Here is a 15,803-nt window from a genome sequence, read left to right as displayed (position 1 = left end):
GCCTTCCTGGTGACGCCATTGCTCTTTCAGTTAAGAATTTGTGGGTCGCTAACCCTGGTTGTTTGCATGGTTTCATTGCATTTGTGGTTCTTAGTTGTTGGTTCTTAGTTGTTGGGTTTTATTTGACGATTGCAATTGCCAAAAACCGAGGGTCTTTCATTTTTTTGCGAGGACATCATAATTCAATAGCCCTTGAAGTTTGTAAACTCGGTTAGTGTGCACGATGCCTGGCCGTAGTACTTTGTTTGGTTTCCTTCAATGTTGCAGCATGGATTCCCGACTGGAGGATTCATGTCCGATACCTCCAGTTGGAACTCCAATTTATGAGCTCTATAGTCGCCACGGAGTAGGTCCTATTGTATATAATGAATATTGGATTCGTTACACTAAAAATGATGGTGTTCTTAGTTGGCCATCACATGGTAGTTTCGAAACTGCAATATTAGATAATCTTGAAGCTAAATTGTTTAAAAAGAAGGCTAGGCCGGCCATGTTTGATTCCTTTCGGTTATGGCGCAAAGAGGCCAAGCAGAAAGAAATCAAACAGATTAAGAAAAATAAGAGAAAAGGTGTTATTACGGTGATGCGAAATGCAGAACAGTATCAGCGAGACAAAGACGAGAAGGAGCAGGAAGTTTGTGCTAGACTTCATCATATGGCGGTGGATAAATGTTATCCGGTTTTACCGTCTAGTCTTGATAAGACGGGAGAAGAAGTGGTAAAAGATCCCATATTGTCTTATCTATTGAAATCACCACCTCCCTATGCTCCAGATACTGTGGGTCCTGTGATTCCTCTTGTTCCTCAACCTGCTGTTCTGGCGGCTGCTGGTCAGCCTGTCATTCCTCCTGTTCTTCCGAATCCCCTTGTGCCGCAAATTGTTCATCCTCCTTTACCCGCTCTTTTCCCTACTGCTCCTTTGCCAGTATCTCATCAGCCCAATCTTGCTACTACTCCTGCTATCCCGACTACCGCTTCTGTTTCTACGTTTACTCCCAATGTCGTTGCTCCTGTGCTTCCTTCTTCTTCCCCTTCTGTTCGTAGTCGTATATTTAATGCTGTCGCTACTCTCTATTCTCCGCTTTTTGGACCGATACTCGGGCCCGATCTTTCTGATGTCGCTCAGAGGCGCAGTCAAATTCCTGATGGTAGGGAACGTGAGTCGTTAGTGAAAATGGCGCGTAAATGGATTAGGCATCCTGCGAAGTACGCTTCGAGTATAGTTTTTGAGACATTTTCTCAGTTTAATGAGCCCACACAAAGATTCGTGTTCGAGGAAATGTGTAAATTCTTGAGAGAAGAGTGGGATAATGAGGAGGTAGATAATGTACCGCCCGAGATCACTGAGCTTCAGAATCAATTTTCGACTGGTATGATTGTGGGTGGTAATGTCCGACGTGCTTTAGAGCGTCTGTTATCTTTTCGATCTACAGTACAACCTCGAGCATTGTTTAAGGACGAAACTGGGGAGCGGATGGCACAACCTGGTCAGTATCCTATGCGGGAAGTTCCCCCAGTATGGATGCCAGGTGATCCTGCTGCTAATCCTGCTATTCTACCACACTTTCAGAGAGTTTGGATACACCTCCCGTGGAAGCGATCGGAAGTTTTGCAGGTAAAGCAAACCTTGCCTGACCCCCGCAAAAATCCTGCAGGTTATTATAAGGAGTTGTCCCAATTAGTGGATGCTACTGTCATGAACCTTGCCGATATTGATATGTTGTTTGGTAATGTAGTACCTCAACCGATTTGGGCGAAAATCCGTCAAGAGAATCACGCAGCTGAGTTAGGCGGTGATTGGGCTGCTCTTGCGGCGGCTGACGGACGGCAAGTTGGTGGGGCTAAACCTGAACAGCTCATTGAGAATCTGCCCCAGAGGATAATTACACTTATGAAGACACTTATGCCAGCAATACGCGTTAATTGGGACAAATTGTCTGCGTGCAAACAAAAGAAGGGCAAGAGTGTCTCCGATTTCTTTACGAGATTTGAGGAGGCATTTATCGATCATAGTGGTCAGGATATGAGCTCTGAGGGAGGTCAGCGGTTGTTCGTTGATGAATTTGTATCGAATTTGTTGCCTGAACTAAGGAACAAGTTGAAGAATTCTGAAAGTTCGTGGGCCGTTTCTACCACTGCTCAGATATTAGCCACGGCCCAATACTACGAAAATAGGGAGAAAGAAGAAAGCGAACGCGCAGATAAGAAAACGAAGGATCTTAAAACAAAGGTCTTATTGCAGCAAGCGTATCCTCCGCGCTCGAATCATAATGACTCGCAACAGCCAAATCGATTACAATCGCAGTTTTCTAGATCGCAGCCGCGTACTGACTCCTCTACCCCTCACTTTGTGTTGGGGTATAATCAATGCGCATATTGTAGGGGTGAGGGCCATTTGAAGTTTAATTGTCCAGTTTTGCGTGACCGGAACAATGGTGTTTCGGCTCGGGGAGGTCGTAGTGGTCCTCCACAAGCGTCACGTGGTAGAGGTCGTGGTGTTACTCAGAATCAGAATGAGCGTTTTGCCACTTCATCAGACTCGCAAAATTGCTTTGATCGGCGCGATCCATCGTCTGGTAGCTCTGCAGAGTATCATGTGGACGACTATTATGTCGAGCATGATGTTGATGCGGACGGTAATTACTAGGATAGCCATAGACAAAGAAAGGGAGTAGTATCAGTTCCGGTTGATCAGAGAGGGCCTTATGTCGCAGTTGCCACATTGGGCGTAGTTGAGCCTTTTCTGTTGGACACTGGTGCAGCGAAAAGTTCCATCATGCATTCGAAACTCCCTGGCGCGCCTTTGTCTGGCTTAACGAATGTTTCCGTTGGATTCTCTGGCGCCCCCGTTAGCAATCCAGTTTCTAACCCTTTGCCCCTTACAATTGGGTCTCGTGAGTTAGAAGCTCCTTTGATTTTGACTACTGGTTGTGGTGAGAATCTTTTGGGCCTGGATTTATTGAAGCGGTTATATGCGACTTTGTACTGTTCTCCTGCGGGAGTGGAGCTTACGTTGGGTCAGAGAGTGATCTCTCCTATGTATTTGTCGACTGATAAGCTCTCACCGGAATTGAGTTCTCTTCCTGATTCTTTGTGGGCGACAGGTCCCAATGATGTGGGCCTGCTGGATATACCACCTTATGTTGTTCAATTGAAATCCAACGTGCGACTGCCACGCATTCCCCAGTATCGTATCTCTCTTGATGGAGAACGAGCACTTTTAGCGATCATTTACGATTTGATCGATAAAGATGTCATCGAGGAAACACGGGGTAACGTGTGTAATAGTCCTGTGTTACCTATTTTGAAACAAACTGATCCATCCAAGCCTCCTGTGTATCGTTTTGTTATTGATTTAAGGGAGGGGAATAAAATTGTTGTTCCACAGTTTCCCGTGGTGCCTGACATTACAGCTTTGCTGACTCTGATTCCAGCTTCTGCATCATGGTTCTCGGTAATCGATCTGAAGAATGCGTTCTTTAGCATTCCGATTGCTGAGGAAAGCAGAGATTTATTCGGTTTCTCATTAGGTGGTCGTAGCTTCAGGTTCAAATGCGCACCTCAGGGCTACTGTGAGAGTCCATCGATCTACAGCCAAGCTCTTAAGAGTCAACTTGATGCGTTTGTGTTGCCGGCTGGTGCGGCTTTGATTCAGTACGTTGATGATCTGTTGGTAGCTGCTGACACTGAACAGATTTGTAGAACTGCTACAGTGTCACTGTTACAGCATCTATGTGACTTACATCACAAAGTGTCACCTTCTAAACTACAATATTGTTGTCAAGAAGTAACCTATCTAGGTCACTTATTGTCAAAGGCGGGAAGAAGGTTGACCCCTGAAAGAATTGCAGCAATTGCTCGAATGACTGTGCCAACAACTCAGAGAGATGTGCGTGCCTTTCTAGGTATCACGTCATACTGCAGACAGTGGATTCCGAACTTTTCACTGTTAGCGAAACCATTGATAGCTCTCACGTGCAAGGATGTTTCGACTCCTTTGCCATGGACGGAAGAATGTCAGAAAAGTTTTTCTGAACTACGTGATGCGTTGTGTTCGGCTCCTGTGTTAGGTACTCCTGATTACAGTAAACCATTTACACTATACGTTCACGAGAGAGAAGGTTGTGCGTTGAGTGTTTTGACGCAACAATTTGGTGGTAAGCAGCGTCCATATGCGTATTTTTCCTCGACTTTAGACCCGGTAGCTAGAGCGTTGCCAAGTTGCTTGAGGGCGACAGCGGCAGCTGCGGTGTCTATTCGACAATCCGCAGGTCTGGTCATGGATTATATACTCATAGTGATGGTTCCGCATGCAGTTGACACTCTCTTGAATCGGACAAAAACTCAACATCTGACGAGTGCAAGGTTGTCCGGGTATGAGTTGACCCTTTTGGCAAGTCATATACAGATTAAGCGTTGTAATGTACTGAATCCGGCGACATTGTTGCCGGCTAATATGGAAACAAATGGTGTACCACCACATGATTGTTATTTACGAACTGAGGAAGAAACGAAGGGTCGTGTGGACCTGAAAAACACTCCATTGACAGACCCCGATGGCACTTTGTATGTTGATGGTTCATGTTTTAAGTTGGCGAATGGTGATGTGACGACTGCGTATGCTGTAGTGACGTTGAGCACGGTTGTGGAGCCTGCGAGATTGAGTCAGAATTCAGCGCAAGCGGCAGAATTGATTGCGTTGACAAGAGCGTGTGTTTTGTCCAAGGGAAGGCGAGTGAATGTGTTTACCGATAGTCAGTATGCATTCAGTGTTGCACATAGTTTTGGTCGATTGTGGAGAGAAAGAGGATTTATGACATCGCATGGTACGAAGATCCAACACGGACAGCTCGTGAATGATCTTTTGGATGCACTTACATTGCCTAAACAGGTAGCGATCGTTAAATGTAGTGCGCATCAAAAGGTTACGGATGATGTTGGTCGTGGTAATGCATTTGCGGACGAGATTGCTAAGGAAACGGCTAAGAATCTTGTAACCCGAATGTATGTTACGAGTTCAGTGAGGTGGTTGACGGAGACGGGTATGTGTGAAGATACTGTTGAGAGTGTGAAAGCAATTCAGAATGAGGCCACTGAAACTGAACGGACCAAGTGGAAAGAAAGCACGGGAAAGTTGGACATGCATGGATGTTGGGTTGACTTGTCGGAACGTCAGAGGTGGATGTTACCGGATGCGTATGTATTAGCCGTCGTGACTATGGCTCATGGTTTGTCACATATTAGCGCGAAAGGTATATGTAAGTTGTTGTTTCCTGTATGGAAGAATGATGGTATTGCTAAATGTGCTGAGAGGGTGGTTAAGAATTGTATGGTGTGTTTGATGCATAATCCTGGCAAGGGCACCCCCACTCCACGCGGTCATTTTGCTCCTCCTGCCTGTCCCTTTGAGGTTATCCAGCTGGACTTCATTCATATGGAGAGATGCAATAATCTGAAGTACGTTTTAGTTGTGGTTTGTGCGTTCTCCAGATGGATCGAGGCCTATCCTCTTAAGGATAATACTGCCCTGTCCACAGCGAAAGTCCTACTGAAGGAATACTTTCCTCGGTATGGAATGCCACGGATTGTGTGGTCAGATAACGGAAGTGAGTTTGTGGGAAGCGTGATGCAGAGTGTGTGTAAGGGCCTTGGAATTCGACAAAAATTCCATAGTGCCAATCATCCCCAGGCAGCGGGTTTGGTTGAAGGGTACAATGGTACTCTGAAGCTGAAACTTGCGAAGATACAAGCTACGACTGGTTTGTCATGGCCTGATGCCTTGTCTCTGGCTCTCTTATCAACCAGAGCGACTGTGCACTCTCGAGTAGGGCTCAGCCCATATGAGATTGTGTTCGGCCGCCCTGCGAACATTTGGGGAGTCCCGAGACCTAAGGCCTTTGATAGTCTTGAGTATCCAATGCTAATTGATTATCTTCATGATCTGACTGCTAAACTGAGGTTAATTCATCAACAGGTCTTTGAAGCTTTACTGGCACAGACAGAGGGTCCTGGACATCGGCTCCAACCGGGTGACTGGGTTGTTACCCGCAATTTTGGCAGAAAACGCAACTTGGAGCCGAGATTTGTGGGACCTTTCCAAGTGTTGTTGGCTACAAGGACTGCAGTCCGGTTGGAAGGTAGAAAGAACTGGGTGCACGCCACCCATACCAAGAAGGTTCCGATCCCTTCACCAGCAGACAATTGGGTGAGAACTGGTATTGCGGCAACGGAAACCGAGACCCCTCTATGCTTTGTGCCGTTTAGTGATGCTCAACCTGTAGGAGACAATTCATTGCAGCCAGATACACCTGTTGGGTCGTCAGTTGTGGAGAACTCAAGGTCTGAGTTGTCATCTAATCGACTGAACACTGTTTCACCAGCTGAACAATTATTTGAAGAGCAGACTCGACCTGGAAGAAATCGATACTTTCTTCGTCCACGTAAAAAAGACTAATAAAATTTTTTCTTATATTCTCCTTTACTGTTGCCACGAACATTAAGAACAATTACATCCTTTTCTGATTTTTTGAGTTTCTTTTTATGTGTGCTTTTCACAGCTAAAGAGATTTTTATTAAGCTGAGTGTTTAGGAAAACCTATCATCCGGGTTAACCGTAGGGCCGTGCGGGTACTCCCTTCTGTTTAGCAGGTTCCTGACACTAGGTCGGTTACTTTTTGTCGACTCCTGGGAACTCCTGGGAATTGATAATCGCTGCTCAGAACGAAGTGCGTCAAGTACGTCACGGACGGTTTTTAGAGGATGGCATTCTCTAAGGTGTTGGAAGTAGAAAGGATGTCAGCGCAAATATCAAAATTGCATAAGTTTGTACGAACAAAATGTTTTTTGTTTCAGGTATTCCTGCTGTTTCTGGCCGTGTCTATGCTATTGGTGGGTGGAGTGTATTTTGGAATACAGTCGTTATTGCCTTCCATTTCTCCTACTCTTTCTCCTAAACTAAGCTCTATTACCACTGCTTCTCCACATTCCTTTCATCTTCTGCCCCAACATGAATAGGTTAGACGTGCGGAATTCATGAATAACTCCTTTGTTCAACTCCTACATCAGCATCAGTTGGTGATGAATACTAACAATTGTTGGGTGTGCGGGTAAATGCCACATACCATGGATAGGGGTATTCCGTATCTGGTTCTTCCTTATAGCTCCCAAGGGTCAGCTCGAGCATTCCAAACTATGTTCCGTAGTGCACTAGATTCCTACCCCAGTCGAGAGCCACGCTCTGCAAACTTTGGTTCTGGTCCGTACCACAAGCCTTTGGCGATAGCGATTGCTGATCTAGATATTTTTGATGCATCGCTTATTCCAGATGAAGAGGTGCAATCCTATAAAGATCTGAGTGAGGCTGAATATAGTATGTCAGTGGGTGATAGACAGCTTAAGAGCTCGTCTCCAATATGGATCGTACCCCACCTCGGTAATTTCTGCTTGAAAGGTCTGGGTCGAAATCCGAGAGCACAACTTGGGAAGAGTGCTTTTACTGATACGTATGTTCTACCAATGCTCTCTTCCCCTGTTTTTCTGACTGCCAAGGGTACCTATTTTGTATGTTATGAACGTGCATATACATGGTTGCCCCGTGACTTCTCGGGTACCTGTTATATTGCGAATCTTTTGCCACCGACTTTTACAGTTGCCTCAGACTATCACAAAACTAGAATTGTGAGAGGCGTTATTAGCGAAGAGGACACTGCCGGTCAAGAAGCAGGAGACTTCTTTAAGGGTTTCTTGCCGTTTTGGGGACCTATGGTTAATAGTAGGAACCTAAGACAGTTGACCCGTGTGGTAGAGTCGACTGCTAACATAACTGCGAGTGCTCTTGTTAATTTAACAGCAGAACTTCAGGCGGATAGACTTATGACGTTGCAGAACCGTATGGTTCTAGACGTTGTTCTTGCAGATAGAGGTGGTGTGTGCAAAGTGATCCATTCGAGCTGTTGCATTTTCATCCCTGACAACGCTCCAACTGTTTACCAAGCCATCTCGAAGTTGCATAAGATCTCCGAGTCCATACACGTGGACGAAGGTGGTTGGACACTTCTAGGATGGTTTTGGGGTCTGATATCAATTTGGGGTTGGAAGATTCTGATGATCGTAGGGGTTGTTGTAACGTTTCTGTTCACGTGTTGTCTTTGTGTGCAGTGTGGTCCTGCCTTATGTGGCCTCTGTGCTACAACGTGTATAAGACGGCCATCTGTTACCAAGGAGACATTGATGGATAGAATGATGTTCCAGCAACAGCTGAACGATTTGATGAATATCGAAATCGATTCTGATCTCGACTAGTGCTTGCCTACATGAGGGCAAAAGGAGCGTCTGAGGTTCCGTGGGAATCGTAATGACACTTTTTGGGTGTGTTCGAATATGGACGAGTTTGGTATCTACGAACCGCAAATGACGAGTTTAGTGGGTGTACGCGTTTTCGCTACGCTACTATGTACGGTTCGTCTCATTCCTGGGTATGTCCATCTGAGCCCTCGGGTTCCATTTTAGATGCGGTATCCATTTTGTTTCTTGCCCTCAAGTAGCCTGCGAACGGACCTTGTCCGCTTTGTGACCCTGGGATTCCCAAGCTTTCGCGGAGGACACGTGCTTCTTTGAAGGTGTCTTCATGATGAGGGGGATGACACGGCAAAGGCAGATGGCCCCGCTCAAGGCTCATCTTGCCGTGCCAGTCTATTGTTTCAATCGTGCATGCATTAGGCACGGGTCCTTTGATCCTGCAATCAAGCTTCCGATATTGCTCTTCACACTCTTTTTCAATCTGTTGTGCATCCTTGTTTTTCCTTTGCATCTGTCTCTGTCCCTTCTCCCAATTCGTTTACAGTCAGAATGGAATGTGCTTAATGTGGGGATAATGTGCTTTTACAGTTGTGAACCGGCAATGTTGCTGTAATTATGTTCCGGGCTTCTGAAACATGAATGCGACCCTTTTGAAGTTTACTGTGGGAACTGAGTTGTAAAGCTTTGTTTGCTATGTTGTGCGATGACGGAAAATGTGTATAAAAGGAGCGATCCACTTTTACAATTCGAAGCAGTCTCTCAGAACCTACACGTTGTGTACTTCTTGCAATTTCTGCATCCCTGCAGTAAATAAACGCTGATCTTTGACGCCGCAGGAAGTGTCCCGTGTCTCTGTGTTTTGTACGCCGGAACAGGTAACCCACGAAGGTTTCAGGTGTTGTTCCCTGGCACCGCTGGGCCTTAGAATAGCCCAGTCCTTCAGGAGGTGAAGGCATGAGTCTCCTAAAATATTGCTCATTTATTATTAAAAACATTCACAACATAAATAGTAACATGCAGATGGTGATAACATTCAATTATGTCACTTTTTTCGTTACCCATGCAAAGAGACACACCAGCAATATTTGTATTTACTACAATTACACGCACACATACTAGCCTGGAATATTGACCATTCAAATTAATCTATTTTACACACAAAGTGCTGGAACCTTGTTTGTTAAAAAATGCATACACTCATGCAGAACTCTACAGCAGGTCTCATTTAATACTGTGAGCCTTTCAGCCACTATCAACAACTGATTGAGTTGCAGCGGGCAGTCTTTTAAGATAGAGCCATCCCATAACATTTGTATGAAATAACTTGTTACCAAGTAGAGAGAGCAATATGCACAGCTAGTTACCAGGAAGGATGGGGAGACGGAAAGCTGTCAATGTTTGGTCTGCTTCTTCAGTAAATCATTTTTGCAGGGAGAGATGCGACTTGGTGTTAGAGCCCGTGGGAGGGAAGGCGGTGCATAACTAAGAGAGAAGTGGTTCCAACAGATTCATGGATTATTACCAGTGCCACCCAGCGACAGAGAGCATACTACTTGGGCTGGACCACAGTCGGTCATGGCCCCATTTCAGAGCTGAGCTGTAGGTAAACAAATATTCAACTAAAGGAGCTATGCCACAGCAGCCGTTGTTGTTCTTGTACCAACTCAAGCATTAAGTATAGGTAGACCGCAGCTCACAGTACCTGAGATGAACTGCCAGGCCAGGTCCAGAGCTCCAGCTCTCAGATATCGATGTCTTTCTGCCCCTCCTCTCCTATCTTCATCTGCCACTTCTGTTCTGTTTCACTTTCAACTGCAGCATGTTGGCGCAGTGGAGACGCAGGAAGAGGATATAGAGTCGTCCCACAGTCACACAAAAGAGAGAGAGCTGATAGAACGCTGCAGCCAATTACAACCTGTGCTGCGATTACAGGACTCCAACTCTGCAATGTTTTTAATGGGGTGGGCAGCAAACTCAGCTACATGGCGGCCCACAGAGGTTTTGCCGAACTCCATGCTCCAAGCAGACTGTGAAATAGGCAAAACTCTGGGAACTTTGCCAACGGAGCAGAGTTCACTTCTCGCCTTTACAGAAATCCAATGCATTTTAAGACCATAGCACTACCAAGGTAGATAGTGATGACAAGTCATTAGCTGATTGGTTAATGGCTACCTTTAAAAAAGTTGACGGTAGCCATGTTGTTTTCACTTCAAGTTTCCCTGTGTTCAGCGCTACGCTTTTCAAGCTTGATACCTATTACCACTTTAGTACAGTGGTAATAGGTAGGAAAAATTAGTTATACATTTATATATATATTTTTTTAAGTACAGGGTACCGCGGTACCAAAAAATAAATAAATAGATAAATAAAAAATTAGAAATTCACTTTAAGACACTATGGGGTATATTCACAAGAACGTGTGATAACTACCGCAAGTGTAGCGTAACACAACTTCCAATATCGCAGCCCATCGCGGGAAAATAACCCTGTGTCAACGTGGAATTCACAACAAGGCGTTACCATGCGATAGTCCACCAACACCACAGACAATGTCCGCGATAGAACCACCACGACGGAGATAGAACCACAAACCACAACACCAAAAAACACGCGATGGTCCAAAGCGCAATGAGGAAATCAGCGATAAGCAGTGCCAGGCCTGCAACACACACCTGGCAGGCCGAAAAAATCACCATAAAAGTAGAAAAAACACCCACACACAAACTGACCTACAGCCAAGCACCTTGGAGGCAGCCGGAGCAGGCACAGAGGACGAGCACAACCCCACAAGCACCCCGGACGACCAGCCCGGGACATCGGGGACAGGGAAGGACAAGGACAAGAAGACAAGGAAGACGAAGTTCAGTCCGCAGGCGAACAGGATCATAGTCACGGAGGTGATGGAACACCATCAACAACTCTTCGTCACCTCCAACGTCTCATTGGGCGCCAAAACTGGAATATGGCGGGACATCGTCGACAAGGTGAATGCCATAGGAGAGCACAAGCGGACAATGGACGAGGTCAAGAGGCGATGGAATGACATCAAACGGAAGACCAAGGAGAAACTCTCCGCCAACCAGAAGGCAGCTCCACAGCTCATGCTGGATGACATGGAGGAACTGGTGTCGACAGTCATCAGTGTGGAGACTGTGGCCGGAGTCGGGGGCTTGGACACTGCTCGACAGGACACTACACAACCGCAACAGGGTGAGTGACCACCAAGTACTGGGGGTACGGGTGGAGATGGCCACAATGGCACACATGCACATTCAAGCAGGGCACAGTACACACCCACAATGACCCTGGCTCCTCGCACAGACCCACAGACTGTCACAATGTACAATGCCATGCTGTCAGAATGTCAACCTGTACCATGCGGCTACATACATGTGGACACATTGTAGTACACCATCTCCCCTTCACATCACAGGGGCATTGTCAACACCTCCTGCAGAGCAGTCCCAGCCACTCTTCACTGATGACAAGGAGGACAACACCAGCATTGACGCACTCCTAGACAACATTGACCTCATCCACGACTCACCTCCAGGATCAGGGCAGCCCAGTTACATGGAGCAGACCTCACCCACCACCCAAACCACCCAGCAGGAGGCACCCACAGCCCCGGCACCCTCCCAAGTCCACCAGGAACAACAAATGGCCTTCCAACGCTGTGTGCTGGAGGGCCAGAGGGAGACAGCTGAGCAGGTGCAGGTGGGGTTCAAACTCATGACTGCCAAACTGGACGCCATCCTTGGGTGTCTATGTTCACCATATAGTCTCCAACGAGCCCTGACTGACATCGCTGGAGTCATGACGCAGAGAGTAGAACAGCTGTCCCCTCAGAGTTGCTCCAACGATACCAGCCGTGAGTTGGCACACATGCGGAGGCTCATGGAGGACATGGTGCATATAGAGGCGGAAAGGATGGCAGCCACCGCTGCAAATCATCGAAATGTAGCTGGGATCTATCATGCCCTGCAGACCTCCATCATGGCATTGCCACCACAAGGCATGGTGCTGATGAATGCTTCTGCTCCCACACCATCCACATCCCCGCACCCTGGTGTGTCAGTGCCTCACAGTGCGGCAGACGTATCCACTCAGGCCCCTGATGTGTCAGTGGCACACAGTGCCGCAGCCGGTACTGCAACACCCACAGGGAGGGCGGGGCACACACCCAGCAACAAGGACGTGGATAGGTTTGTGATCAGGAGGCACTAGCATTCATTTCCGCCACCTGGCCTGTTTCTGCTTGGTGCCGCACATGGCCTCATGACCTTCCACTAACCCCCGATACACTCCGATGCACTCACCTTGGACAGCGACATGGACTGCCACATCCTGTTCGATGACCAATGACACGGCGGATAGATTGCGGACTGTACCCTTCCACTTCCGCAGTACATGTCATCCCCGTATGGACTCTGGCTGGCCCTCCACGGGCCCAAATTGTGTAGTGTGCTCGCCATTGCCCTGTACCGCTCCAGCTGCATAACTGCACTGGATGTGCAAATAAACTTCCAGTGACGCACTGCTGTGTCATGTCTTTCATCATGTATGAATGTGTGGATGAATGTAGGGACAGTGATTTCCCTTGTGTCAATGATGCTCATCCTGTGGGATGCCAGTCAGAGGTTGCTACATTGCATATTGTGTACCAGGTCCCGTGAACACTACAACAGGGACACAAGCATCAGTTACTTCCTTGTCCAGACATGGACTGGACCACGCGCCAAGCCCACAAGTCATTGTGGCAAGCCCTGCGCTGGTCCGGCGTACGGCAGGCCAGACCACTCCGATGACGCACCGAGGGAGGGCCACCATTGCTACCCGTCGCAGGCGTCCTCGCTGGTGGTGTGCAGGTCACTGGCCTAGTCCTCAGCATGTCATAGCCACTCCCTGAGGGCAGGTTTGCACACACACCACACTCATCTGGCACAGGCGTCATGGGACGGTTACTTTGGGTGCACTGAGTCAGTGGCACCTTAAGCTGCTGAGCGGGTGTGCAATAAAGTGCCGTTGACTCAGTGATAGTTTCTTGTGAACATGCCCCTATATTTTATAAATATAGTGTGCTACAGTGTATTTAAATAGTTTTACATATGAAAATATCCACAACAAAGTGTACAGAGTACCACTTAATTTGTTAAAATGACTGCGCTACTGTAAAAAAAGCACCCTTCCCCCTACACTGTTATAACAATCTATAGAAATTTAGAAACAAAGATTTTAACCGCCCAAAATGTTTGTGGGGTACAGCAGTAGTACCACACTTCGCAGTATTTCCTTTTTTTTAATTAAAAATCTGAAATACTCTGCTCTACCTATTGCCACTTTACTAAAGTGGTAACAGTTAGGGTGAAAATGCCAAACATAATACTTACCTACATTGGAAGGCATAATCCACAACACAGGCAAAGTGTACCTACAAATAACATAGCTGGCTTTCACTTTTGTAAGGCCAATGATTAGCCAATCAGCTCAAGACTTGAGATCCCAATGTACCGTGAAAGTACTGCATAATACAACCCCTCATTTTGGAAAAATACTGCAACAACAGATATAACTAACTTTAAATACCTTAAAACTTATAAACTACTTACACTACTTAGCTGCACTACCCTAAAGATTCATCTGCACACCATATTACCTAATTCATCAAAATTTGAACAAAATACAAATGTCGGTTTTTGCGATATACAAACTACAAAAGTGTATGCAAGTTTTGGGGCCCAAACAGTTGAATTTACATCACTCCATTGTATGCTATTTAGAGTATGCTACTCCAATTTACAACACTCCACTGTACACCCCTACTTTGTATGCTAATCCATTGTACATTACTCCACCCTGCATCACCCAACTGCATTGTATACCACTCCACTCTACACTGCTATACTCTACGCTATTTTACTGTTCACCACTGTCTTCTATTACACTTTTGTGTATGCCAGTTTACTGGACACACCTAAAGTTTGCTGCTCACAACAGTGTGCTATTCCACTGTACGCAACTCACCATACACTATTCCTCCACTATATGCTATTCCACTATACCCCACTTGATGTACACTACTAGAGTGTTTGCCACTCCACTGTATGCTGTTCGACTCTACGACACTCCATTGTATTGAAATGTAGTATACGTCACTGGACTGTACTACAATCCACTGTCTGCTATTTCACTTTACAAGACTACATTCTGCTCCAGTCCATTAAACAACACTTCACTGTATGTCACTTGACTCTACGCTTCTATAATTAACCCAATTGAATTATACAGCACTCTACGGTATGCTAATCCACTATATGTCACTCCAATGTATGTCTGAACAATTAACACCACTAAACTCTACGTTATGGCACTGAACACTACTGAAATCTGCGCTATTCAACTGTATGGCACAACACTTTGTGCTACTCCAATATATGCTATTGCACTCTACCCTATTACACTGTATCCCACCGTAGTGTATGCTATTATGCACTGCACTACTGCACTGTATGGTACTCCAATATACGGCACTCCACTTTACGCTATTTTACTTTACAACAATACACTGTACACACGTGACTTTATGTAAGCTCACTGTACACCACTGAACTGTATATTAATCCACTGTACCCCACTCTAATGTATGCTGTTCCAGTTTATGCCATTCCACTGTACCACACTCCACTGTACACCACTCAACTGTATGCTATTTCAGTATACTATATTCCAATATATACCCCTGCAGTGTACAACACTACAGTGTTAGCACTCCACCGTACGTCAGTCAAGTAGATGAGAATTCACTTTACAATATTGCAGGATGTAACTACACTTTACCACACTCCTCTCTATGCTACCCCACTGAACTGTACACCACTATACTATGGGCCAGATGTACGAACAATTTTAGCATGAACAAACAGGTGAGCAACCCATTTGGGCATGCTAAAATTGTCATGGCCATCTAGCAACACAATTTTGAGAGTCGCAAATGAATTGCGATTCGCAAAAAACAGTTTAGAGACTCGATATTTGGAAGGGGAGTTCCCTTCCAAATAGTGAGTCTCAAACCCATGTACTAATGTTTTGCAACCGCAATTGCGGTCGCAAAACACTCGCAATTACCACCTACTTCAAGTACTAAAAACATTTCTGTCAATGACTATTGGAACAAAAGTTCAATATGATGGATTATATCTACTTTCATCTTATAAAAGATCCAACAAATGATAAATAAATGTATAGGCTGTGCCCATTATATATTTACTGAATGCGCATCCCTTGAGGACCATAATCTCTTAGGCATTTTTGTTATTTCCAAAGAGGAGCTAGCACAAATAACAAATCAATCCTTACCTTCCCAAATCAAAACTCCAGTGTTTCTGATTGTGATCCCCTCATTGATGTCCAAATCATCTGGATCTTCGTACCATCGTCCTTCTTCACTTCCTCTCCTCTCACTGTGGAACAAATTACAGACACGCATTGGTAAGGAAATTAATACA

The 15,803-nt window shown here is 45.8% G+C and overlaps 1 protein-coding gene across 1 annotated transcript in view; it reads right to left on the bottom strand.

The window, feature by feature from the left end:
* LOC146780114 (uncharacterized) overlaps positions 1-15,803 on the bottom strand; it is a 478,834-nt gene that overhangs the window by 85,296 nt on the left and 377,735 nt on the right. The window contains exon 10 of the mRNA XM_085638050.1: positions 15,655-15,758. Within this exon, the coding sequence (XP_085494176.1) occupies positions 15,655-15,758 (104 nt within the window). The remainder of the gene's footprint in view (positions 1-15,654; positions 15,759-15,803) is intronic.

Source organism: Triturus cristatus, chromosome 12 (assembly GCF_964204655.1).
Source record: "Triturus cristatus chromosome 12, aTriCri1.1, whole genome shotgun sequence".
Classification (NCBI taxonomy): Eukaryota; Metazoa; Chordata; class Amphibia; order Caudata; family Salamandridae; genus Triturus; species Triturus cristatus.
Note: the sequence above shows the minus strand (reverse complement) of the source record. Positions and strands in the feature narration are given on the sequence as shown.